Raw genomic sequence first — 24,118 nt, 5'->3', positions numbered from 1 at the left:
CTGGCTTTTGTCCTTGGTTCCTGAGAGATGACTTCTAAATCCTTGGAATTTCTTGAGTGCTAGGAGTGCCTATTATTCACGAGTTCTCCGGATCACACCTGAGTGTCCAAGTAATGGGATGACTCAGGATTAGGTCAGGTTACCACAAAGACCAACCATGGGTCACAGGTTGAGACTCTGAGCCACAGTAGGTCAGCCTGACCTCCTGATCCCCATGGTTTGGGGAGGAGGGCTGATGACTGCCAGTCATATGGTCAATGATTCAATCAATAGTGCCTACTTAATAAAACTCTAACAAAAACTTTGGAAACTGAGCTCCTGGGCAGCAAACACATTAATGCGGCAAGGGGGTGACAAGCCCTAATTCCACGGGGAGAAGGCAGAGAAGTTCTCCATTGGAGAACCCCCCGCCCAAGACCTTGCCCTAGGCATCTCTTCATCTAGCTAGTTCTGATCTGTACCCTGATCATAAAGCTGTAATCCTAGGTTTTGTAGCACTTTCCTGATTTCTGTGAATCATTCTAGTGAAATGAACTTGAGGGGGTCATGGGAACCCCTGAATTTGTAACTAGTTGGTCAGAAGTGCAGGTGGCCTGGGAACCCCGAAGTGTGGCTGGCATCTGAAGCAAGGGCCGTCTTATTGTGGACCACGCCCATAACCTGTGGAGTCTGACACACCCTGAGAGGTTAGCTCGGAATTGAGTTGTACTGCGGTCTACCAGTTGGTGTCAGAATAGGCATCATTACTTTTCTTTATGCTCATTTATGAACCAATCTGACACTTCAGTCTGCCAGATGTTCAACAAGAATTTAGGGACTGATTTAATCTATAGCGATGCATAATGTTACCCAGAAACACAATGTTTAAAGTGCTCTGGTTTCGGCAATACGGTGTAGCCATTTATAACAGGGGGCGGGGAGGAACGTTGCTTTGCTCTTGCTCCTCTTCTGATCAAGTATCTCTGTGCCTCGGGTCTCTTGTCTGAAAAATGGGAATGATAATAGTACTGACCTTCTGAGGTTACTGTGAGGATTACTCAGGGGAGGCACTGTGTACGCATTTGCTTTATTAATGCCTGGCCATAAAAAGCTGGGGTGACCTAAGTTATCAAAGCGAATTGTTCTGGGATCTGTCATAGGATTAGATGGTTTATAATGTTTTCCAAAGTGGGGCTTGGGGACTGCGGGTGGTACATGACATCATTTTAGGTAGCATGCAAACTTTTTTATGGTTTTAATTTTAATATTTATATATTGATTTTAATATAGAGAAAGCACATTGAACTCATGCTTTCACATATGTTAGTAACAGCTTCAGATGAGTCTCAAAGGCAGTGATGTGCATATAAATAAGTATAGCTCATAATTGAATTTAAAGATAAAGATGGAGCAAATAATAGGATCAGTGGAGTGCAGATATGGCAAAGACTGCAAAGTCCTGGGCTTTGAGGCTAAGAGGCAGGGCTAGTTCTCAAATACTGTCTTCTCTGCAACCAAGAATGTTTCCTGTTAACAACTACATCACCTCTTCCCAATGTCGGCACTGGTTAAAAAGATGTGGCAGGGACCCTGGCAGCCAGTTCCACTCTGGTCACCAGGCTGGACCAAGATCTGACCAGAGTGGCAGCTCCAAGTCACAGCTCCAAGAAGCAGATTAGTCAGATGAAGCTCCCAGGAGATGCACGGAGAGACGGAATTTGGATCAGTTCTAATCCCTCAAGACCTAGTCCTTTTTTTATTGCCTCTGGTTTCCCTTCCTTCTTAGTCTGGTGTCCAAAGAACATTCTCCCCCTTCCCCTCCTCCCTGGGACTTTCTACCAAGACCACATCTTAGAACTGGCAGGATATCATTCAGCTTAAACCTTTTTTTTTTGAGACGGAGTTTTGCTCTTGCTGCCCAGGCTGGATGGAGTGCAATGGTGCGATCTTGGCTCACCGCAACCTTCGCCTCCTGGGTTCAAGCAATTCTCCTGGCTCAGCTTCCTGAGTAGCTGGGATTACAGGCATGTGCCACCATGCTGGCTAATTTTGTATTTTTAGTAGAGAGGGGGTTTCTCCATGTTGGTCAGGCTGGTCTCAAACTCCTGGCCTCAGGTGATCCGCCCGCCTTGGCTTCCCAAAGTGCTGGGATTACAGGCATGAGCCACCGCACCCGGCCTCAAACCCTTCTTATGAATTAAGAAGGCACAATACAATCTAAAGAGCTCCATCTTTCTTCCTCTGTGCCCTGCCCCCATCCCCGCTCCTGAGAGCAGCTCTTCCTTTCTGGCCCCAGCATCCTGTGTCAAAATCTCTAATGCATCTCACCAACCATGTCAATAGTGGAGGCCGCTTCCCCCCGTGCCAAGGGTCAGCCCATTGTTGTGCCTGGGCTCTTTGCATACTTGCACTGTTCTTTATTCCTCACAAAAAACCAAGAGCTCAGTGGTGTTTTACAGCAGAGATTCAGGGTAAAAACCAAGCAATGGTCATGGAGCCACAGAAGGTGAGCCAGGATTCTTACTCAGGTCCAACTAACTCCAAAGCTGAAGCTTTTCCTGGAAAACCAACTCTTAGACTGTCAACCATGGGTGAAAAGGAAAGTGCAGAAGAAATGCTCTCAGGGTTGCTTCACCCTACTTGGAGGGGAGGGGTAAGGAGAGGGGGTTAACCCCCTTCCTGGAGTTTGATGTGGAAATAAGCACCTCTCTTTCCTCGCTTCCATCTTCCCAGGCCTGCTCTCCTCCCGGTCTATCACCCTGTGCAAAATCTCAGCACCCTGGACTGGCTCTCAAGTGTCTCTTCTCTGGTGGAAGATTAACGGGCCGCCAAAGCACCCCATTGCTCTGCTAGCATAAATTGCAAGAAAAACATTTAGAATATTGATTAAGTGCTCCGTGCTAGAAGATTGAAATTTACCTCCTGTATTTCCAGGATTAGCTGACATAATGGGGTCAGTCTGCTGGCACAAATGATTTACAGAACGCCCATTGGCAGCTTTCCTTTTAAAACTCGACACTTAAAATTTTCACTTGGTCACAGCCAGTGGAGTCCTGGGTATTTGGTAGGCTTGGATAATCGCCTTCCCGCCGCATCTAGACTTTGGGGGTTGACCCTCACAAAGAAGAGTTTTGAAATCATGTCTGGTCTGGTCTGGCCCCATCTGGAACAAATGGACTTTGGCTCTGAGGAAGTACTGGGGCCGTGGGGAGAGGGTGGAAGGGACCATCTAAATATAGATTATTTTCAATATTCGAATGCAGATTAGGAGTTAAACAGATTAGGTCTGCCCTCCATCCCTCCTGCCACTCTGCAAACATTAGGCTGCATCCTACAAGTACCTGTTTTCTAAGCTTGACACGACTCTGGGGAGAGAAGGAAATGTACTGAGGCTTTGCTGGGAGGCTGGGAAGGAGTGGACCTAGGCTGAAATCCAGTGAATGTGGCAGGTTCTCTGCTCCAGGGGGATGCCCATCCCCCAGGCCTCTGCCCTCACCCCGCACAAAGAGGGGCCCGCGGTGTCTCTACTCTGAACCCCTTAGGGCTAGCATGGTCTGACGGCCAGAGAAGACCAGGCAGCTACTGGTGGAGTGGTGGGGGGGCAGGGCAGCTGCCCTCTGCATGCCCTTGATTTTAACAAGAAGCATGCTTTCGAAGATTATCCACATGAACCCTTCATCTCTTTCATGATTGGGTGAGCTGCTTTGTGGTTTCTTTCTAGAATACTGTTTTAAAAGTCCCACCAGGATGAGCTCTGTCACACTGGTCCTCCATGTCTCACCCACAGATGTGTTTTAGGTGACTCACAAAAAAATTATCTAACTTTGAATGTGGTTAGTGCTGTTTACTGGAGCCCCTGCCAACTGCCCACAGCTATCCTCACCTACCCTGCTCGCCCTGGGGCTGAGCGTGTGCCCTATGGTCTGTCACAGCATTTCCAGGGGCAAAGGGGGATAGAGGCAGTGAAACCTTCTCAGGGGGCCGGAGTCCCAAGGCTGTAGCTCCCAATCCTTGTTACTCTATTTGACCACAGAAATCAGAGGTTGACCAACACCACATTAAGACGTCTTCACTGTAAGCCACCAGAGTTAAGCAGTCAGTGTACAGTGATGCAAAATAGAAAATTTTTCTAATGCTCCAAAGATATTACTTTAAATAAGTCACACACACATACACAGTCCATTTGGTTTAAATATCCTGAGCTTTTTCCAGCTACCAGACCACTCCAGTGCACGGAAGATGAAGTAATTGGTAGGATTATTAATGTTTCTTTGTTTTCCATATGACCATTTCGTACAAGTTGAAGGAACAGGCCAACAATGGCACAGCCTGTGCTATGCTTGTCAGTAATATGACTGCCAATTAATCCTGACATGGGAGCTTGGCGGGTTACCCAAAACCCGGTATTTTATCACCTCAGGGGGTTAGCACTTGGACATTTCTGTAACATTTTATACTAATCAATCAACTTTCCTTTTTTAAAGCAGAGCCTTTCATAGGAACCATGGATGCGTCCTGTATTCTCCACATCCAAAGCCACCTAGTTCCCCAAACAGAACTGCGTTTGGTTTGTTGATAATTACACTTCAGAGCAGACTTTCGAAAATGTTTATTCGTGTTTCTTCCCTTCCAAGGGGGAAATCTATCTCAAATGTTAAGACTGAAACTCAAGTCCCCAAGAGTTTTCTCATATTATTGTATATTTTAAAATATTACAAGAGGGCGCTTCTCAAGGGAAGTGAACTTTAGAGCTGCCAAAGATAGTTGACTTTCTCTGAATCTGTTACCAATGGATCCCAAGCTGGTTAAAGTCAGTTCTATTCTGAGTAATGACACATGTGGCTGGGACAAACGCCATTCTAAGATATTTCTAGGACCCCCTCCCTCCTCTCCAGCAAATGGTAAATCATCTGGAGACGGCCATGCAGGCAGAGGAGGGTCAGATGGGGAGAATGAGTCTCCTGGGAGCCCTCCACCCAGGCAAGAATCCTAAATCAGCTGGAGGGACCATGTTCTCGGGATGAAGGCCCTTCACTCATCACTCTCTCATTCCCCCGATCCTCTAGCCACAGATGATCCTTTCAACCATTCTTCATAGAGGTCACCCTAGAAAATCAGCAGCTGCAAAAATGTTACTCGCAAACTTTCAGTCCTTCCCCTATACTGTCTCCTGGAATTGAGGCATGAAGAAAGAAACCCAGTCTGAAGTCAGAACTTTGCCTCTGTCCCCCTTATTTGCATTAGTGAACCTCAGGAGGAACTAGGACGTGTGGTGCTCCTAAAACCAGCTTCTCCTTTCTTATTCTTTCCTTCTTCCCTGCTGTCTGTTCTTCATCCATAGAAAGAATCCCAGTTGTCCAGGGGTCATGGAGCAAGGCAAAAGTGCCTTGGCCTCAAAGTTAGAAATCTTGGTCTGCTACAGAATTACTCTGTGATCCTGGATATGTCACAAACCTCTCCCTGCCTCAGTTGCTCCATTTGTAAAAGGCAAGGATGTCTGCCACACCTGACTCACGGGGCTGCTGTGAGGAGTACAGAGGGCAAAGCACACAGAAGGTTTTGAAAAATAAAATAAACTACACACCTGTTAGTGTAACCGCCCACCAATGTCCCTAGCACACACCCAACACCCGCCCCCAAGGAAGCACAGCACCACCTTCCATCTGTTATAAAGGGACTAAGTGGCCACTGACTTGGGATCAGACACCAAATTGCATGTGACATTCATAAAGCACCATTCTGGAACATTCACTCTGCTCCACTGAATCCTAACTCCAGCAGCTAAGCCATATATGTGCTTTGTAGATGAGGAAGCTGAGGCTTGGAGAGGTTAGCACGCTTTCAGAGGCTACCATACTGGTGAGGACAAGAGCAGGGTCTGAAACAGACTTGGCTGCCTCCCCTGCCCTTATCCCTTATTCCCTGCCTCATTTGTGCAAAAAGGGGCTCATGCAGGTCATCACCTTAGGAGTCAAAGTGAGGTTCCATGGAACCCTAAGGGCTCCCTGGGAGTGAAATGCTGTTTAGCTCCAGGACATGTGGAGATGGTGCGTATAACAGGGAAGTGAAGTGTGGTTAGAGCCACCCTTTGTTCCTCGACAGCCCCAAGTCTTCATGTCCCCCTCTGCCAAGGAGTAAACAGCAGCCCAGAGATAAACGTCATGCTTTACTTTTTGTTCTGTTTTTGTTTTGATACACAGTCTTGCTCTGTCACCCAGGCTAGAGTGCAGCGGCATGATCACGGCTCACTGCAACCTCTGCCTCCAGGGTTCAAGGGATTCTCTTGCCTCAGCCTCCCTAGTAGCTGGGATTACAGGCGTGCACCACCATGCCCAGCTAATTTTTGTATTTTTAGTAGAGACAGGATTTTACCATGTTGGCCAGGCAGTCACAAACTCCTAATTTTACTTTTGTCCTTCTGTTTAGAAAGCAGAGTTCCTATCACTAACAGGAAAGGAAAGGCATGGTTTCTGGGGAATAGAGCTCCTGTGTTCCCTGATGTTGCTGGGACAACCCTGAGGCAGTACAGATCCTCCTTGCAGGGAAAGGTGTCTGGACAGATCTGTGTTAGGGGCAAAACCTTGGCTATCTATGTGGCCAAGCCATGTACTGCACTGTACCATAGGGAGCTCAAGTTAGGAGCTAGGATTTGGGCGGTGGGGTAGGGGCGGGCGGTGTGGAAGAGAACACCTCCTATGGCTGACAGACCCCTCTCCTCTCATGTGGGAAACTCCAATTTCATGGAGTTTCCAGTGATGACTATTCTGAGATGTTGTCTCTTAACTTCCAAAAATGTGGACAAGTTGCATCTCACCCGGTATTCTAAGTTTACTGACAAGGCAACTTTTGTTTTTGAATGCCTGTCTCCACAAAGTTTCTAAAACAGAGAAGGGACTTAATAAACACTGAACACTGTGTTTATTAAGTTCAGGCTGAACACTGAACGCTGCCTCTGCAGTCACCCTCTGTGCACTGAGACATGTGCAGAAAAGAAGCTGGTTTTGTGGTAGCCAGAACTTGCTTTTTCTTTCCAGAAACCACTGCTGGCTTCCTATGATCACCTTATGATAATAGGACCCTGCCCCTCACCTGGCCACTTGTCTTTACTGACACCAGAATCTGAATGGGCCCAAGTAGCTTGGAAAGCTGACCTAGGAGAAAGCAGGGTACAGAGCACCCGCTGGAGATGGAGAAGAGACCCTGTTCGCTGCCTGGCCCTAGGCCTGCCTTCAACTCGCTGGAGGACTCTGAACACATCACTTCCCTGCTCTGAAACTCAGGGCCTCACTGCAGGATGGAGCAATGCCATGCCATAGTATTTCCCAGAGCTCCTCCTGGCTCTGGCTTTCTCTGCACAGTGCTTTGGAGAGAGTACATGCCCAGGAAATGCTTTAGAAGTATGAAGCACATCTGGTTGACCTTGGGCTGTGCCATTTCCTTATCGGCCTCTCCTTAGTGTTTTGTGTGTGTGAGTGTCTCTGAGACTGTGTGTCTGGGGTGGAGAACCAGGAGGACAAAGGACACACAAGCTCAGATGAATGGCATGGAGGACATCCAAGATGAAGAGGGGTCTTAAGATACCAAGGAAATCAAAACCAGCTTCCGACACTTTCTAGGGAATTAAGTGGGTTGTAGGTCAAGGTGATATTTGGTGAAAGAAGGCATCTTGTGAGAATTCTAGTGAGGCTGACCCTTGATGGGGGCTGGGGGCCTCGATGTGCTCCAGTGATGAGCATGAGGCGACAGCACAGTGCTTGGCACAAAGGCCACCAAACATCCCCTTCTGTAGCATAGCGGGAGGCAGAAGTCACCATGTGGTCACCATTGCCCTCAAAATACAGGAAAAATCATGGAAAGAATGAGGCTCCTGGGTTCCCAGTGCTGGCTCTGTGATGCATTAGCTCTGCAGACTTGAGCAAGAGTGATCCTTCTCTGATCCCCTGTGTCCTCAAACCAAAGAAGCTACAATACTAGAGTGATAGCATCTCTCCTGCAGTCGTCAGGAGGATAACACTCAAAGGGGTAAAGACTGTGAGGGTACCCTGTGAACACACAAATAAGAAATGTCTTGCCAAATAGCTGAGTACTCATTACTATGAAAAATCAATAAAAAGGCAGGATAAAGACTCTGCTTTTGACTGAAGACAGGAAATCACCACTTCTATCTTGCTGTGGTTCTGCCCTCGCAGACCTGGATTAACCCCAAAGAATGTTCTTGACCATTCTCACTGGACTGTGTCCACATGCGGGAGTTTGCAGGGCAGCTTGTGCCTCCTCGCGGCTCCTCCTACTGCCAAAGAGCACTTGCTTTTGCTTCTGAAGAACCAGCCCATCAAGCGTTCTGCATGGGAGTTAACCAGCAACACTGTCTCTGGTTTACCTTTAGAGACAGTTAAATACTCCATGCCATGTGGTGATGTCAAACTCAAGAGCTCCTTTCATTTTATTATGCCGCTGCTTTGCAGAGAACACAGAATCAGCATAATAAATATGTAACCAAGCCAACTTGACAACCCCACGCACAAAAACTTCAGAGACGCATCTCCCCAGAGCGCTCGTTTTATAGGTAAAGAAAGTAGAGCCAGAAACAAGCCACACTCCCAGTAAATGACAGAGTCAGTTCCATAGTCTGACTTTCTCTCCACTCTAAGACACATCACAATCTTCACTGGCTGTGTTTAAAATGCAGTTTTAAGACTCAAACCTGAGCACCATTTGTCATCTATCTCTGCATACACTTCGGAAAATGAGTCTGCCCGTGTTTCCCCCACACCAGGAAGGGAGCCCTAACAAGGAATCGGGACGCATTTCTCACCTGTAAATTTGCACACGGTGGCAAAACGTGAGTGGGAATTTCATTCTCAGACCCTGCTGGCCCCAGGGGCTTGTTCTTGATCCGGAAGGCAGTGGTGGTAGTGGCAGTGGTGGTCTGTACTGGGAGGGCTGGCTGCCACACAGTCACATCGGAGCCATTGCCAAAGGCTTGAATTGCATTTTCTGCAGTAAAACAGGAGGAAATCCAATTTCAAAGTCAAGCAGCAAATGTAACAGACAGGATATACACAGCCAGAGAGGCACACTAGAAATTCTGATTATAGCATTGGACTTTTCTGAACAAAATGCATCCATCCATTTGCCCTATACGTACTGAGAGCCAGTCTTTGGGGTCAGGTGTTCAAAAATCAATTCAGTCATTAAACCCTGAGCTGGACACTTAGCTATGCTCAGAATGCAACAAATATTTATTATGTTCCTATTTATGTGCCAGATGCTGAGCAAGATCCTTGCCCTGAAATATCTATCAGTCAAGCCCTTTGCAACTCAGACTCAGTACTGTTACTTGGGATCATAACTGTCCTATTTTCCAAGAAAATTCTTGTGCTCTCTCAATATTCTATATTAAAAGGAAACTAGTGCTTTTTTAAAAAAATCCTAATCACGAAACTGAGGCAATTCAATGGCATTCCCATTAATATGGCAGGCAAAATGGAACCAGTTTCTTAAAAAAAAAAATCTACCCCAAATCTCATCAATATCTAGTAAACATTTAAGTGAGATTATTTTTTCCTTTTCTGCTCCAGTCTTCCAAACAAAATCTGCATAATTAGGTAGAAGCAGCCCTGCTTAAATGAAAAGGTTAAAATGTAAAACTTTAAAAGCTTATTACAATTTCATAGGATTAGATTGTTTTTATGGCAAGAGTAAATTGGTTGTGTGTTGTTCCCCTCCCCAAAATGAATAAAAAACAGTTTCTAATCAGGTCTTTGGGGATTTGGCCTGGATTTAGGATTTTTTTTAAATTTCATATTCATTGTATAATAAAATCAAACTCCTCCATTTGGGACCTGAATGTGCAAATTGTTAATATATGACTCTTAGTTGACATTTTTCGATATACAAGACAGAATAATTTAAGCCTAATCTTCCTCTTAGAAGTTACATTTTGTTCTAAAATTGTTATCCTTTAAGTTCAGTAAATTGGAAGCTTGTTTTCTGCACCTTTACGTTTTTGGGGGCTGTAAGAAATAGCTTCAAATTAATGTAAATGCTTTTTATGCTCCCAGCTATGTTCCATGGCTTAACTGGTGAGTGTGAGGCAGAGAAAGAGGCGCACAGGGACCAGTTCCCTTAATGCCCAGAAGAACTACCACTGCTACCCTTGCTGTTGCTTAAAACATGTAGATTCAAGAGACTCACAGTTTCTTGCAACTACCTGTGCTTTTCCCAGTGTGTTTGCCTTGCCAAATCAGCGGTTCAGTTGTTTACTTGCTCATTCCTTCCTTCCTTCATTCATTCATTCAAATGTTAACAGAATATCTACTAAGTGCCAGGCACTGAACTATGCATGGGGCACACAGCAGTGAACAACAATAGCAACAAAAGATAAAAGTCCATGCCCTCATGGAGATCACATTCTGATTGTGCAGGCAAATAAGTGAAATATATAATACATTAGGCAGTGAGAAATGCTTGGAGAAAATGAAGCAAGGGAGCACCAGAAGCAGTGAGTGGGGAGAGGGAGTTGGTACTTACATAAACGGATCCAGGAAGGCCTTCTGGTGAAGGTGCCATCTGAATAAAGACCTCAGTGAAGGCCACTGATATCTAACCTCAGCTCCATCCCATTTGTCTCTTCCCCATACATCTGTCATGCACATGGCTTAAAAACAACTGTTTCCTCCCCCAGACTAGAAATAAACAATTGGCTAGAGTTGTGTTCATGACAGGAAAATCTGGGAGAGGTTAGGCTTAATCTGAAGGAAGTAGAATTAAGTTTCTACATTTGGGCTGGAATCTACAAATTGCAATTCCTTCTAGTTGCAAGAGATTGAACTGATGGCCCTGTGTCTTTGGGGCTCTGTGCCCCATCTAGTCACAGTGGAAATGGAATGACTGTGGAAAATTCTGGCTGTCTTTGGCCCCTGATGCAGACAAAATGCATTTATTTTTATTGAAAAGTCATTAACAATGAGATATCAGACTATTCTCTCCTTCATCAAAAAGGTTATACAGCAGGAACAACTTTAATTTCCCTGTGAAGGAGAAGTTTTCCAGCCAGTGTGAGCAAAATCTTTCCCTAGACTGACCTCCATCGTCATTGCTTTATCTTCGTTAAAACTTGCATTCTGCCAGAAGACTGTGGGATGTGAAAGAGGAAATACACACACACACACACACACACACACACACACACACACACACACACATTTTCGGTCAAGACCAAACAAGAGGTCCAAGTTGTGATTCCTTGGTATGCCCCAATGTCGTAATGAAGGTTTCCTTACTTGACACTTGACACTACTTTTGTGGGTGTGAATTTCACTTAAGAATCCAAAAGCTTGTTTTATTTTTAAGAGGACCAAAGCAATTGACTACAGCCACATTATTTGAAGTGCCTAGTAAGCAAATGACTTTCAACAAAGTAAATGATAAGGAAGTTTTAGAGTAACACTCAAAAGCTTTTTTTGTGTGTGTGTGCATAGTAAATTATAGCTACCAACCAAGCATCATGGAGAAACTGTCACTTGAAGACAGGGCTCTCAGAGGGGTGGGTGGCTGAGCCTTGATTCCTATAAACTTAGTCCACCCCTCCCACCAGGAAGTCAGACTGACCTGGTTCCTGAAGTTCAGGCCTATGTTCTCATCCAACAGGCTCTTCAACATTGGGGTGAACAAAGTTCTTAGGACACAGGGGACTGCAAAAGGAATCGCACTTTGGATCCTAACTGTGGCATGCATGGCCTATGTGAATTACCAGGCTCTACTCAGCTGTATGGCAGGATAAAACCACCTATGTCTATGAGAACTCTTGTGTAGATTATAGTAAATGAGAATGTATATTTTACACTCACTATAGAGTGAGTTTGAACACGCAGAAGATACCCAATAAATGGTAACTGCCACAGAGTGGGTTGAAATTTTCAAGTATCTCAGCTGGATCATCACCTAGGGCGTGCACATCTGGGTGGATATATGTGAGTCCTGGCACTGTGCTTTTGGAGTTTGATGAATGCCCATTGTTCGCATCCGACCATTTCTCTCTATCCCTGTCCCTTTGGGAAACATGTTTCCAAACTGCCTAAAGGACATTGCAATAAGAACTGATCCTGCTTTCAAGCAGGAGCCCCCTCCCTCCTCCCCAGTGCTTATCTCACCTCCAGAGATAACGGGCATCCCGAGCCTCCTGCCTGCATCGCCAGTTTATCCTACTCAAGAATTGTTGCTTCTCCTCTGAGCCAGCCCTGAGCATCCAAGGGGCTATTGATGTTAACATTCTAATTTTTCTCAGAGAGTCCTTGGAGGCCTATCCCCATCTAATTTGTCTGAGCTTCTCACATTGTATATTCCGCCCAGGTTTCAAGAACCTTTGGAACAGACTCTCCGCAGGCTGCCAAGATCAAAATTTGATCTGCGGGTAGAAGCGTTCTTTCCCACATAATGTACCCTCAGTTATTTGAATCTCTTGCTCTCTCAGGCCTTTGGATTCACAGTCTTAGAGGCACCCAGTTCATCACTTGCTGGGTTCCCTGCTGCATGACACGGGGTGGCCACAAAAGGAGCTGGATTTACCATCAGTGACTAAGAGGAAAGAGAGAGAGACAGACAGAGAGAGGAAGCAGGCACAAGAAACAAGAGGTACAGGGACAAGGTACAAGAGGTACAGCTGGAGCTCAGAGAAGAAAGCGCATTTCCTCATTTGTTTCTTTTTTTTTTACAAACTCACTAAGACATGTATTGTCCTTGAAGAAATTCAAAAATTTCATGCACTCTTCTAGGTCGTTCCCACTGTTGCTGCAGTCACACCATGGGGCCACACTGAGGCTACTGGAGTCTATGTAGTTAGGGGTCATGACTGTGCCTAAAAGAATAAAAACAAGTCAATTTATTGTGTACCATGATACTTTTCCAGAGCCTAAAAAGAAACCAATATTCCTCTGACGGCGGATGCACCGTGGATAATTACAAACATTGTGTTTGCTGAGTGGGAAATTATGTTAAGCAGTGCATTTTCTCGGCAATTTATCTTGAGCACATAAAATAATTTACACATTTACTTTAAAAATTATAACAGAACTCCTTGAGCTGCACTTAGGGTATTCTTTTGTGCACAAATGGTATGGATGCTGTGGAGTAGGAAAGAATTAACTTAGAGAATGCATGAGTTGCCAAATCCCTTGCATTTTCTTGAAAATGTCATTAATCTTCATAAATAGATACAGCTGGTTTACATATCTTAAACAATTTTGTTTAGGACTTTGAGTCCACTTCTCCCAGAAGCAAATGGTTTCTTTAGAGTGACATAGGGAAGCTAGAAGCTTCCTAGTGGTTAGCCCGCACCCTGAATGTATATACGTATATATGGGGTCTTCTCAACTGATCTAAATAAAGTCTTCCACATTGTGAAAAAAACTGGAAACAAACAATGGAAATTCTCTAAGCCAAGGGCCCCTAGAGTCTTGCCTGTGGACTCTCAATGGTGCTAACAGAAATGCTGGGTGGTCCCTCCTGCCTACATCTTGTCATGATATTTCTGATGAGTTCTACACTGGCGCAAACACACAAAGCATTTATACGTAATCCAAACCAACTGTCTTCTCCTGGGTGGCTGACACCAGGCAATGCCCACTGATGACAAGAAGGCTTTTGTTTTCATATATTTTCTGGATGTAAGAAGTAATAGGTGGTCAATAGTCCGCAGGGTGTATTTGGATCACAAACAGAAAAATAATTTTGTTCTAAACTTCTCTGAGTAAAGGGCATACCGTCTTTGCCCTATATTCTTTACTGATTTAAACTAAATAATACCGCATGATACCTTGGGATGAACATTTTAACCTACTGCATACAGGGAACTCCTAACTTTGATTGAGAAAGGAACTGGTACCCTAAACACTAGGGGAGGAGGTTAAGGCCATTGGATATGCCTGGTGCCACGGCGGACCCCTGGCATATATGGAAGAAGTAGGAATAAGACTTGTACAGAAAGAAGTTGGAGAAAGAGATCCAGACCCAAGAGAAAAAGACATTTTGGTCTATGCAATGCATTGCCTCTGCCATTGGGCCCTCCATTCACCATCCTTAGGTGTGTAAGGGTTTGCCAAGTCTAGGAATAACTTCACGGAAATGCTGGCAGTACCTGGCCTTGGCCCCTCCTAAAGGGGTTAAGGAGCAGGTACATCTGGGAAGGGCACTGACTTAAGTGTTAACAGGGACTACATCCGTTGACTTACAGGAGCTTGGAAAAAAATTGCTTTTCTGTTTGCGAACCAAATATATCCTGCGGATTACTGACCACTTATTACATCTTACATCTATAAGATGTAGACACTGTTACCAGATGCAGCTAGAGTTGAGTTGGAGATGCTCAACATTTTCTTCTGTGGGCTTCTCTGTATTTTAAAAACACTTTTTACAATGAGAATGCTTTGACTACTTTTGTTATTTCTGCAATTCCATAGTTGGTAAGTAATCCCTAGTAGAGATTAACTTACTCAGGAAAAGGAGAGAGTGAATGCAAGTTTGGAGTATTGGCTTAAGGAAGGTACACTCATTGGCCCAATCAATAAAAATAGAAAATACTTGGGAATCTGGGGAAAGCTATTACCCACAGCAGGGCAGGTATCCTTCCAAAAAGTTGGGAGTAAAGAGTGTACCAGGAACCTGTCCTATCCCTGCATTAAGTACTGTTGTTGATTTTCCCAAAGCTGCCTGCTGAAGATGCTCTGGTGACAAAGAATGTAGTCTGTGCTGTCATTCTCAGGGTAGGTTCTTCCTGCTGGTGACGTGTGTGACCCTGACACAGACAGCCGGCAGGAACACACACCCTGGCTGAGCCATTGTGCTTCTGACAACTGTGATTTTCCTCACCCTTCCATAGCCTTCACTTTGTGTTCCTTCTCAAATGCCAGTTGAGATGAGCCCTGCCACCAAGGCTTCTGCTGTCCCTGGTACCTGGGACACCTGCCTTTCCCCCTGACAGCCCTGGTATCCAGGGGTCCAAGTTTGCTTCCCTTCTGTTTCTCACGGTGGTCATGTGTAACCACACTGCTCGGAATGCTGAGAACATGGTTCTTCTAAAGCCTTGGGTCTTGAAAGACAGAAAATACTGTTTCTGCTATGTCTGTTTTCAGGAAAAAAAATTTAGCCTAAATCACCCTCTGTGCACTGGGAGTTGAATTACCAAGAACATTAACAGTAAGCAGGGCCCCTGTATTTAGGGTTTTTATTTCCAAAGGGCTGTTTCTGGGAAACAGCCTTTTTGATTTCCCCACCCTAAATGACTTCTCTTTCTCCAAAGTTCCCTAATTCAATTAACTTTGTTTGACTCACTTTCTTCTTCCATAACCAAGCGCTTTTTTCTCTGCTTTTGTTCTGCGTGGTCAGTTTCCCAACTGAGACGCCTCGCCCATCTGAGCACTCATAGCCTCCCCACTCCTTAATAATCCCCGCTTCCTGCCTCTGCCTTTCGCGCATCCATTATCTCATTTTTTTCTTTTCTTCTTCTTCTTTTTTTTTTTTTTTACAGGCATGTCCTCAAGGATTTAACAGCCAAACCCCAGCCCAGACGTTACTGTGAGATTTTCACTTCTGCAGACATCAGCAGGGTGCAATGGAAAGAACACAGGTATTTGCAAACCACACTCTTCTCCCATCCTGCTTCTCCCGGATCTTACCAATAAGCCCGGAGTAGGCGAGGAGGCAGTCAGCGTAGTTTTCCTTTAGACAGCTGCTGACAGACCTTGACTCTGGCTGGCAGTTGGTAAAAAAATCCGCAAGGCGAGATCTACAATAGGAAAAAAAGGGTGGGGGGGTGGAAATGTGCTTTAAAACATCCTAAGCCTCTGGACAGACATGTTTTCTTTATTCCTTTGTTGATATGCCTTTCTCTGCACACGCGCACACACACATACACACAAAATACATAGAAAATGTGAGCTAAGAAACTGTTGGCATCCTTTCTCATTCAACCACCTAATGTCCCTTTCCCCAGCCCTCGCTCACCTGTGTGTCTCTGTTTATTCAGATAGAAGTCTTCAGGGCCTATAACTGGAGGAATCTAGAGGCTTTGAAGTTTCCATTCAATATTTATTTCTGACTAGACTTATTTGCATCTTTAGGAAATATGCTTCTTCACACACTCACCGGAGATCCACACTGGGAAAATATTTACTTTATACAGAAACATGTCCCTGGCGTCAAAATAGGATCCTACAGCCCATCTGCTCCTCTAATTCCTACTGGCTTTAAGAATGTGTGTTTCTGTCTTGTAAGTCACCTCTCATCCACCAGCCCAGGGGTAGTGATTTATTCCAGCCGAGTGGCACTGAGGAGGAGCCTGCCTTTGGGGAACAGAAGGGGAAGGAAAGAGGGACAGAGAGGCTTGCTCTGGGCGGGTGGGCCTGTGGTCAAGGCTGTGCCTGGAGAGGCCGCTGCAAGATGCAACAGCTGCCTGCACGTTGGAATCTCTCCAGGGGCCGGCGCAGTCCACACAGAAGCCCTGGGTGGCAGTGAAGATGCAGCGGCCCAGAAGGCGACAGAAGCCGCAGACACGCTGGCCTGGGGAGAAGAGGGCTCTTTGTGGCCAACTGGCTGTTTTTCAGTCTGAAGAGGATATTGTTGGAGAAATCCTGAATGAGAGCTGGGCCACCTCTGAGGTCATCTCTGCAGACAACTGCTCTGTTTCTATGGAAGAACACAATGGACTTCACAAGAATTTAAATTATCTGGCAATTATGGGAGACAATGGGAGGCTGTCTCAGTTTTCTTCTGTCTTTAGTTCACCCCAGAATTGGATGTCGACACACCCAGAGCTGTTTTACTTCTTTCCACCTAAGAGGCTGTGTTTTCTTGGCACGCTGTGTATGACATAAACAAGCTTGGTTGGGTGGAACCAAGATGGGTAGGATGTGTAGGGATCACAGAGGTTTCTAAGAGGCCCACAGGAAGCACGTTACACATCCATCTCCTGCAATTTTAACTAGAAAGGGCATTCAAAGACCTGATGAAATTATCCAAGTCCACAGTACGCTGCAAAGCCATGTTTGTGTGGGGTTCTCTCCTTGAATCCTTGTAAACGAGGCTTGCCCAAGCTTCCCTATCTGAGCCTATCTTCTGTGCTCTCTATGTTCTGGGGGCCTGACTCCATTGTGGTGAATGCCCGGGGCAGATGCTGGAGGTCTGCTTCATTTCCTTTGCACAGCACCTGACACTCCCTCAGAGAGCTCCTGTATAAGGCTCCCCAAATGGCCATGTGCTGAAGCTAAGTGCCTTGGCAAAATCCTCCGAATGTAGCTGGGGTGTGCGCATGTGTATGCGCCTGAGTAGCAACCACGGTCCGTGCCTTGCTGGTGTTTCCTGACTTTAATGGAACACACTGAAAGATATAAAACCTGCCTATTTTCTGTAGCCTGGCTAAAGGATTTATTTTTCAGAGGAAATCCCTAAAGATGGCTCGGGCTTACTCAACTGGCACCAATGGCATCCAGCTTGGATTGAGTGTTAATTTCAAAAGAATTTTCCTGGTCATGAAAGTTAATGATCTAGTGGCACTGGGTTTCTAACTTTGCAAAGGCCAACTGCAGGTTCAGGCAGCTGGGGCTCCGGTTCTTCACACAACCTGGCTGCTGAACAGCTCTCTGACCTGGCAGTCCCATGCTCCCGGCTTGTCCCCCAGAGACAGACAAAAGGTCGCTCCTTCTCCACATCTCCTGTTTCTCACAGTCTCTCCAGCAGACTATTAACTGAACAACACTGTGATGAGGATTACTGTCCTTCAGTGAGAGACTAATGCCACCAGACTCATTTTGCTTAACAACCTCGGAATTGACTCACAATTGGACTCTGGAATGAAAGGCTAATTGAGTCAGTCTGCTGCAGAAAGCATAGCCCCGATTGGGAGGATAAAACAAAATATACTGCTCTGAGCAGAACTCTGGACAGGCGGCTTTTTGAGAGATCATCGGCACATATCCTGGCCTTATGACACACAGCCAGTGGATGGGAAGAGAGTTTTGATGTAAGGGTGAGCGCATGCGGCGCTGTTAAAACACTAACATTTCCACGTTTCATCACATTTGACCACCTCCCCCTGGCAGCTATACTTGGAGACAGGATGCTCACATTATAGGATTCACATGTTACAGATGGAAACACTGAAGTCAGAAGTTTATACAGTGCTATGCTGGGGCCAGCTCATCACTGGTGAACTGGTACAATTTCAGGAATTTTGCAGGTTGGTTAATAACAGTGCAGTGGCAGCTTGAGAGTGGCCATGGTGGGGGGATTTACACCACAGTAACCAGCAAACACTATACATCAGGGCTTTGTGTTGTTCTTGGAGCACCAGTTGTTAAATATTTACTGGCATGACTCTATTTAAGAACCAGTATGATGTTAGTAAATCCCACTGACAATGCATGCATCATGTCTCCAGTTGAGTCCCAGCCCTTCTCAGACAGGCTTCCTCTCCCATCACCAGTCACCCTTGTGCCAAATGAAATAGGGCAACAGCAATTAACCTCCGCTCTTCAGTACTTTCCAAAGAAGGAAAACAGCTCCACTCCCCCATCCCACTAAAACATCCTTCCTTCCCAACATCTCCTTCTCCTACCTTCATAATCCTCTAACATCTCCTAAATTATGCACACAAATAGTCACATGTATTGACACAACAGCTGGATTCCTGTCCATCCCACTGGCTGACGTGTCAAGTGCCAAGATAAAATGATGAAAAAGACCCTGTCCTTGAACTTATATAACCCGCAATGTAGGTGCCAAGAAAAACAAGTAAAAAGATTATTATAATACAGTGATTTGTTCTTGATAAAAGGTAAGAATGAATGGCTGCTAACAAAAAACAATACCTAGCATGAATGAAGTGTTCAGTACATGTTAGGTATATCTTTACAAACTTACTTTTTATGACAGCAAAATAATTGGTATTATTATTTTATTATCCTAATTCTATAGACAAGGAAACCAAGGCTTAGTGAAGTTAGACTAGAATAAAAGAGTGAGTAGCAGAACGAGGATTTAAAGTCATACATTCTGACTCTACCACTTAAGGTTTTACTATTACACAGCTGCAGAAGCTGGTTTCCAAGAGGCTGTGATAATGGAATTGAGACTTAAAGGATGGGTAGAATTGGTTAAAGATAGAGTAGGGTATTCCAGACAGAAGGAAGCAGCAAAGTATAAAGTAATCACATTCATAATAAGACCTGCATAACAACTACGAAGTATTTGTACATGCCAGGTACTGATTTAATGACTTGACATGTATTCATACATTGGATTCTCACAACAACCTTATTAGGTGATACTTCCAATCAAGCCCATTTTACAGATGAGGAAACTGAGGCAGAGAGCCTTTAAGCAACTCCTTCTAGGTTGTAGAGCTCTGTGATGGAGCTGGAACATGACCACATTCAACCTGATGCCAGAGCCGGAGATCATTCTCAACCGCTGCACTGAATAGATGCATCGCCCAGAACATCACTGGTCACTCACTCAGGATGCCCAGGCCACAAGATACAAATGGGTAGCGATGGGAAAAGATGTTGATGAGGTCTTGAAAGCCTTTGAATGATCTAAGGGTTTAGGTTTTTATCTTAAAAGCAGTAGGAGCCACTGAAGGATTTTAAACCCAGAAGTAACATGATCAGATTTGCACATTAGGAAGACTCTTCGATCTCACCATTGTTAGCAAAGATATGCTTCAGACTCTGTGCCCTTACTGTTCCAGCAGCAATGGGAAGAGCAAGAAAATTGTCAGGAGGGGAAGGGATGGTTCCCTAAGAGACCGCAGCCTGAACCAGAGCAAAGAACCGAGGGCCGGAAGAGGAGAAAGAAAGGAGGATGCCCGGAAATGTGGATATCAATAGAATGAAAGTCAAGACTTCAGACCGGAGGGGTGAGAACAGAATCGGGATGAGGACCGCTCAGCAGACAGTGGGGCTCTGATGGGAAAGGTAGGGGAGGACAGGTTTCCCAGGAAGATAATGAGGTTGGCAGTGGCTGTGTTGAGTTCATGATTCTGTGGACAGCCAAGATGCTGACATGTTGTTAGAGCTCTGGCTGCTGCTTCTGTCCAGTCACCAATTGCTGCCTGAGCACCTACTGTATGCACAGCTCCAGTGCCCCAGGACAGCTCCTTTTGCGCACACTTCCCCTTGCCCACCCTGGGTTATGAATCATATTGTAATCAATGTCAATGGCTTCCCTGCCTGGGCTGCTGGAATACAAACAAGAAAGCTTAAATGTCCAGTATGGGATTAACAAAGAAACTCCTCAACTGGATTTCTTCTGGAGACATGAAATCTCCATGACGACAGCAATGATGAGCTCTGATTGTTTTTATCTGAGAAAATGAAAAGGAAATGAATAGGTACTAATGTAGAAATGTATCGCTCTCAGTAAGAGAAAATCTCCCACCCTTAAAGAAGAGGAAAAGGCAGACAAAATACCAAGATGACCTTAGGAAATCTGCAGAAACCATGGTTTATGCAGAAAGCATCATATTAAAGGAAGTACACTGCTAACTGGAAATAGAAAAATTATAATGATAATAATATCTAGGAGACTTGTCTCAAACAGCAGATGGTCTTCTGACAACCAGGAGAAAATTATTTACCTACTTTGTCTGTGAAAGTTTTAGGAAAGTAGTATGATAGAAAACAGGTAAAAACATACCAGTAATGCCCAATTTAACTCATCCTGGATTATCATAATCCTTTAAATATTCTTCCAGAATAAATCCCATACTTGAATACAAGCCATGTGGTTGGTGGAATTGAGCCTTCAACTGAGAATTGTAAGATCTTGAATGGGATCCAGGCTCTGACTCTAATGAACCAAAATTTCTGAGTGTGTTGCTTTATGTTTAAGCTCCTAGCTTTCCCTTCCACCTCAGAAACACAGTCTATGAGATGCTCAAAGCAACACAGAGGGGCGGAAAACCCACTTGTTTTCAAAGCATTATTATTCTTACCCATATTCCATCCTACTGTTACTCATGATTTCAGTGTCAAGGGATTTGGTTTTCTTCGAGTCTTGAGAACAAGGTTTTTCTAGTGGATTCCTTGTCTCACATACAAGACAGCTAAGGGCCAAAGAGGTTAAGCCTTGCTCAGAGTCACATGGCAGGTGGCCACAGATGGCATTCACAGGAACAGCAACGGCCAACCTCCCAACATGGCTCTGGAGGGTAGAAGCGTGGGGGCTGACTTGAATTTCTCTGGGATTTTATTACAGTCATCAAATGTATACCTGCTTTCCCCTGCCACCATTGACTACATCGTTCTTTCTAATGTTCTGCTGGCCTTAGAGATGTGACAGTCACTTTGAATATATTGCAGGAGCACAGCAGGGGCCAGAGGATGCAGATGGGACAGGAGGGTACTGAGTCTATCAGTGAATCAGGCCCCCCTTTATAAAGGAGTCTGTTGTACCCTACCAGGGACTGCACAGCACTGCAGGGTTTGACCACTGTATTAGTCTGTTTTTATGCTGCTGAGAAAGACATACCTGAGACTGGGTAATTTATAAAGAAAAAGAGGTTTACTGGAGTCACAGTTCCACATGGCTGGGGAGGTCTCACAATCATGGCAGAAGGTGAAAGGCACATCTTACGTGGTGGCGGGCAAGAGAAGAATGAGAACCAAGCAAAAGGGGTTTCCCCTTATAAAACCACCAGATCTCGTGAGACTTATTCACTACCATGAGAAGAGTATGGGGGAAACTGCCCCCATGATTCAATTATCTCCCACTGGATCCCTCCCACAACACATGGGAATTATGCAAGCTACAATTCAAGATGAGATTTGGGTGGGGACACAGCCAGACCATATCGACCACTCAGGAGAAACCCAGAACTTTGGGACAGGATCCCCTTATCAATCTACTTGTATAAGTCGGTGGAGTTTTTCTCTAAACCCAACGTGGACATTAGAGCTTCAAAGTCTTGGCTTTCAGTTCAAACCATTTAGTTTCTGAAAGCTTTCTCAGTGGGTCAGTTAGAGTAAAGAAAGTATGATAGGTAAGAAGGTGCACAGGCTTGGGAGTGACACAATCTCGTGTCTAATCCAAGCTCCACTTTTCACGCAGCCTCTCACATCTTAGCAAATTATTCAACTTCTCCAAGTCTCAGTTTCCTTACCTGGAAAATGGCATCAGTGCTACGGTGCCATATCAGGTGCTATGTACAGTCACTTTAAATGTCTGCTGTGAGACTTAAATGATAATTATATAAAGCTTCTCACCTAGAACCCAGAATACACCAGTTGCCCCCAAAATTTTTACTTCCATCCCTTCATATGTTCTCCCCAATTCCTGGTTCATTCTAATGTTCAGCCTTTGCTGCAAAAACACACAACAAGCTCAATAAAGAGAAACATATACTGTGTCTTAGTCTATCTTTTGCTGGCCCTTATATTACATACTTTCAACAGGCTACAACTATGTAACTAAAGGCATCAACTTTGACCAAAACAAATTTGAGAAGTCTGAAGTGAGGAATCTGTGGTGTTACTTAAAGCCTCTCCATTACATGAACTCATAAAATAAAGTCTCTTTAAGAAAAGCTACTTTTTCCCAGGGACTTAGAGCAAAAGGATATATTTTAAAAAGGACCAAATATCAGTAAGTTTGTTAAAACTGCTAATACCTTTTGCAGAAAAAAACAATTAGAAAAACATGCTGCTAATATTAGACCAGGAATGAAAAGGCTAGAACACTGGAACAGTAATTGTCTGGTGTAGTGACACAAAACAGATTTTTCCTCTTTCTGTTTTTAGAAAATTACCTTAGCCCCCATTCTCTCACAGTCTGCTGTAACACACATCTGGAAAGCATCCTTCAGGAAACCAGGGCCTGTATTAAATACATTTTGCAGGGGGTGTTATTTTGTGTCGCTGTTTCTCTCTGTGCTGTGCATCTGGCTTCCTGGAGCAAAGGCCTAGTATTTGCCTAGGAGTAGGCTGCAGAGCTCGGGAGCTGGGGAGCTGAGCCGAGATTCTCTCCCTGCCTAGGACTGAGTGTAGAGACACAAAGGCCCTGGGGAGGTCCACATACCCCAGGTGCAGATACGCAAAGCTCTGCACATCTTCATCAGTCCCTTAACACAGATTCCCACCGGTAGTGGGATTATTAAAGCCTTGCCAACTGATGAGCATATGGCAATTTAGCAAGACTGTGGCCACATGTTGGTGAGAAACAGTACCATAAGGTCCAAGCAGCCTTCAAGCCTTTCCTAATGCCTTTGTTTCCTGGGACAGGAAGGCACCTGTGGCCAAGTACAGATTAATTCCTGCTCCCCTCAAATCCCTGCTCAGCCTCATCCTGATACGTGGGGCTTCCCCGATCACCATTGCTCCTCTGGCTCCTTGGCCAGGCTCCTTGGCAGCTCTTGGCTGCAAGGGTTCTCCTTGCAGTTTGCCCAGCACATGGGCCATGGAGGCTGCTGTCACTGTACTCTGAGCCTAACACACAGGGGGTCTGACAAAGCTTCATGGACTGAGAAAGGAGTTCCGGCGATACAGATGGAGTCCCCCGTTGTACGGTCGCTGCGTCCTGCCTTGGGTATCTCTGCAGGTTGAGGTTTCAGCAAAAGCAGGCTGCAGGACACAGAGGTGATGCTTTCTTAGCCTTTCTGATTGCATCAAACTGCAGTAGCCCCCAGAGGGAAGTCTAGGTTGGCATCTGATCAATTTTGGCATCCCTCCCGAAGCCACCTTGCATGAACATTGACAGCCATCAGTCAACATCGACAGAGCAGCTGACAGGGCTTGACAGGTACTCTCTACCTGGCAAATTTGAAAAGCAAGCCATGATAGTTGGCAAGAAAATTCATTCCAACCTGGAAGGGGCTTTCAGCAGCCTCAGATCGGATGTCCCTGAGCTGCCCTTTAGCCAGGAATCCACTGCCCTCCACCTATTTCTCCCAATGTGCAAACCGATGGTCGTGGTACAAGCAAATTCTAAGTAGTAATGGGAGCACAGCAAGATCTCAAACAACCCTGTGCTGCATCATGAAGTCAAATAAAATTGTTTTATATTATCCATACTATGCTACATCCATTCATGCAGAAAACCTAGCTTCAGCTTTGGTGGTACTTGTTTTTAAGGGAAGAAATTGAAGAAG

At 45.1% G+C, this 24,118-nt stretch overlaps 1 protein-coding gene across 2 annotated transcripts in view; it reads right to left on the bottom strand.

The window, feature by feature from the left end:
* GFRA1 (GDNF family receptor alpha 1) overlaps positions 1-24,118 on the bottom strand; it is a 220,692-nt gene that overhangs the window by 18,305 nt on the left and 178,269 nt on the right. For both annotated transcript variants that reach the window (XM_012001135.1, XM_012001134.1), the window contains 3 exons: positions 15,654-15,763; positions 12,704-12,838; positions 8,795-8,976 (listed from right to left, as the gene is read on the bottom strand). In XM_012001135.1, the coding sequence (XP_011856525.1) occupies positions 8,795-8,976; positions 12,704-12,838; positions 15,654-15,763 (427 nt within the window). The remainder of the gene's footprint in view (positions 1-8,794; positions 8,977-12,703; positions 12,839-15,653; positions 15,764-24,118) is intronic.

Source organism: Mandrillus leucophaeus, unplaced genomic scaffold, assembly GCF_000951045.1.
Source record: "Mandrillus leucophaeus isolate KB7577 unplaced genomic scaffold, Mleu.le_1.0 Scaffold65, whole genome shotgun sequence".
In the NCBI taxonomy this organism is placed as follows: Eukaryota; Metazoa; Chordata; class Mammalia; order Primates; family Cercopithecidae; genus Mandrillus; species Mandrillus leucophaeus.
Note: the sequence above shows the minus strand (reverse complement) of the source record. Positions and strands in the feature narration are given on the sequence as shown.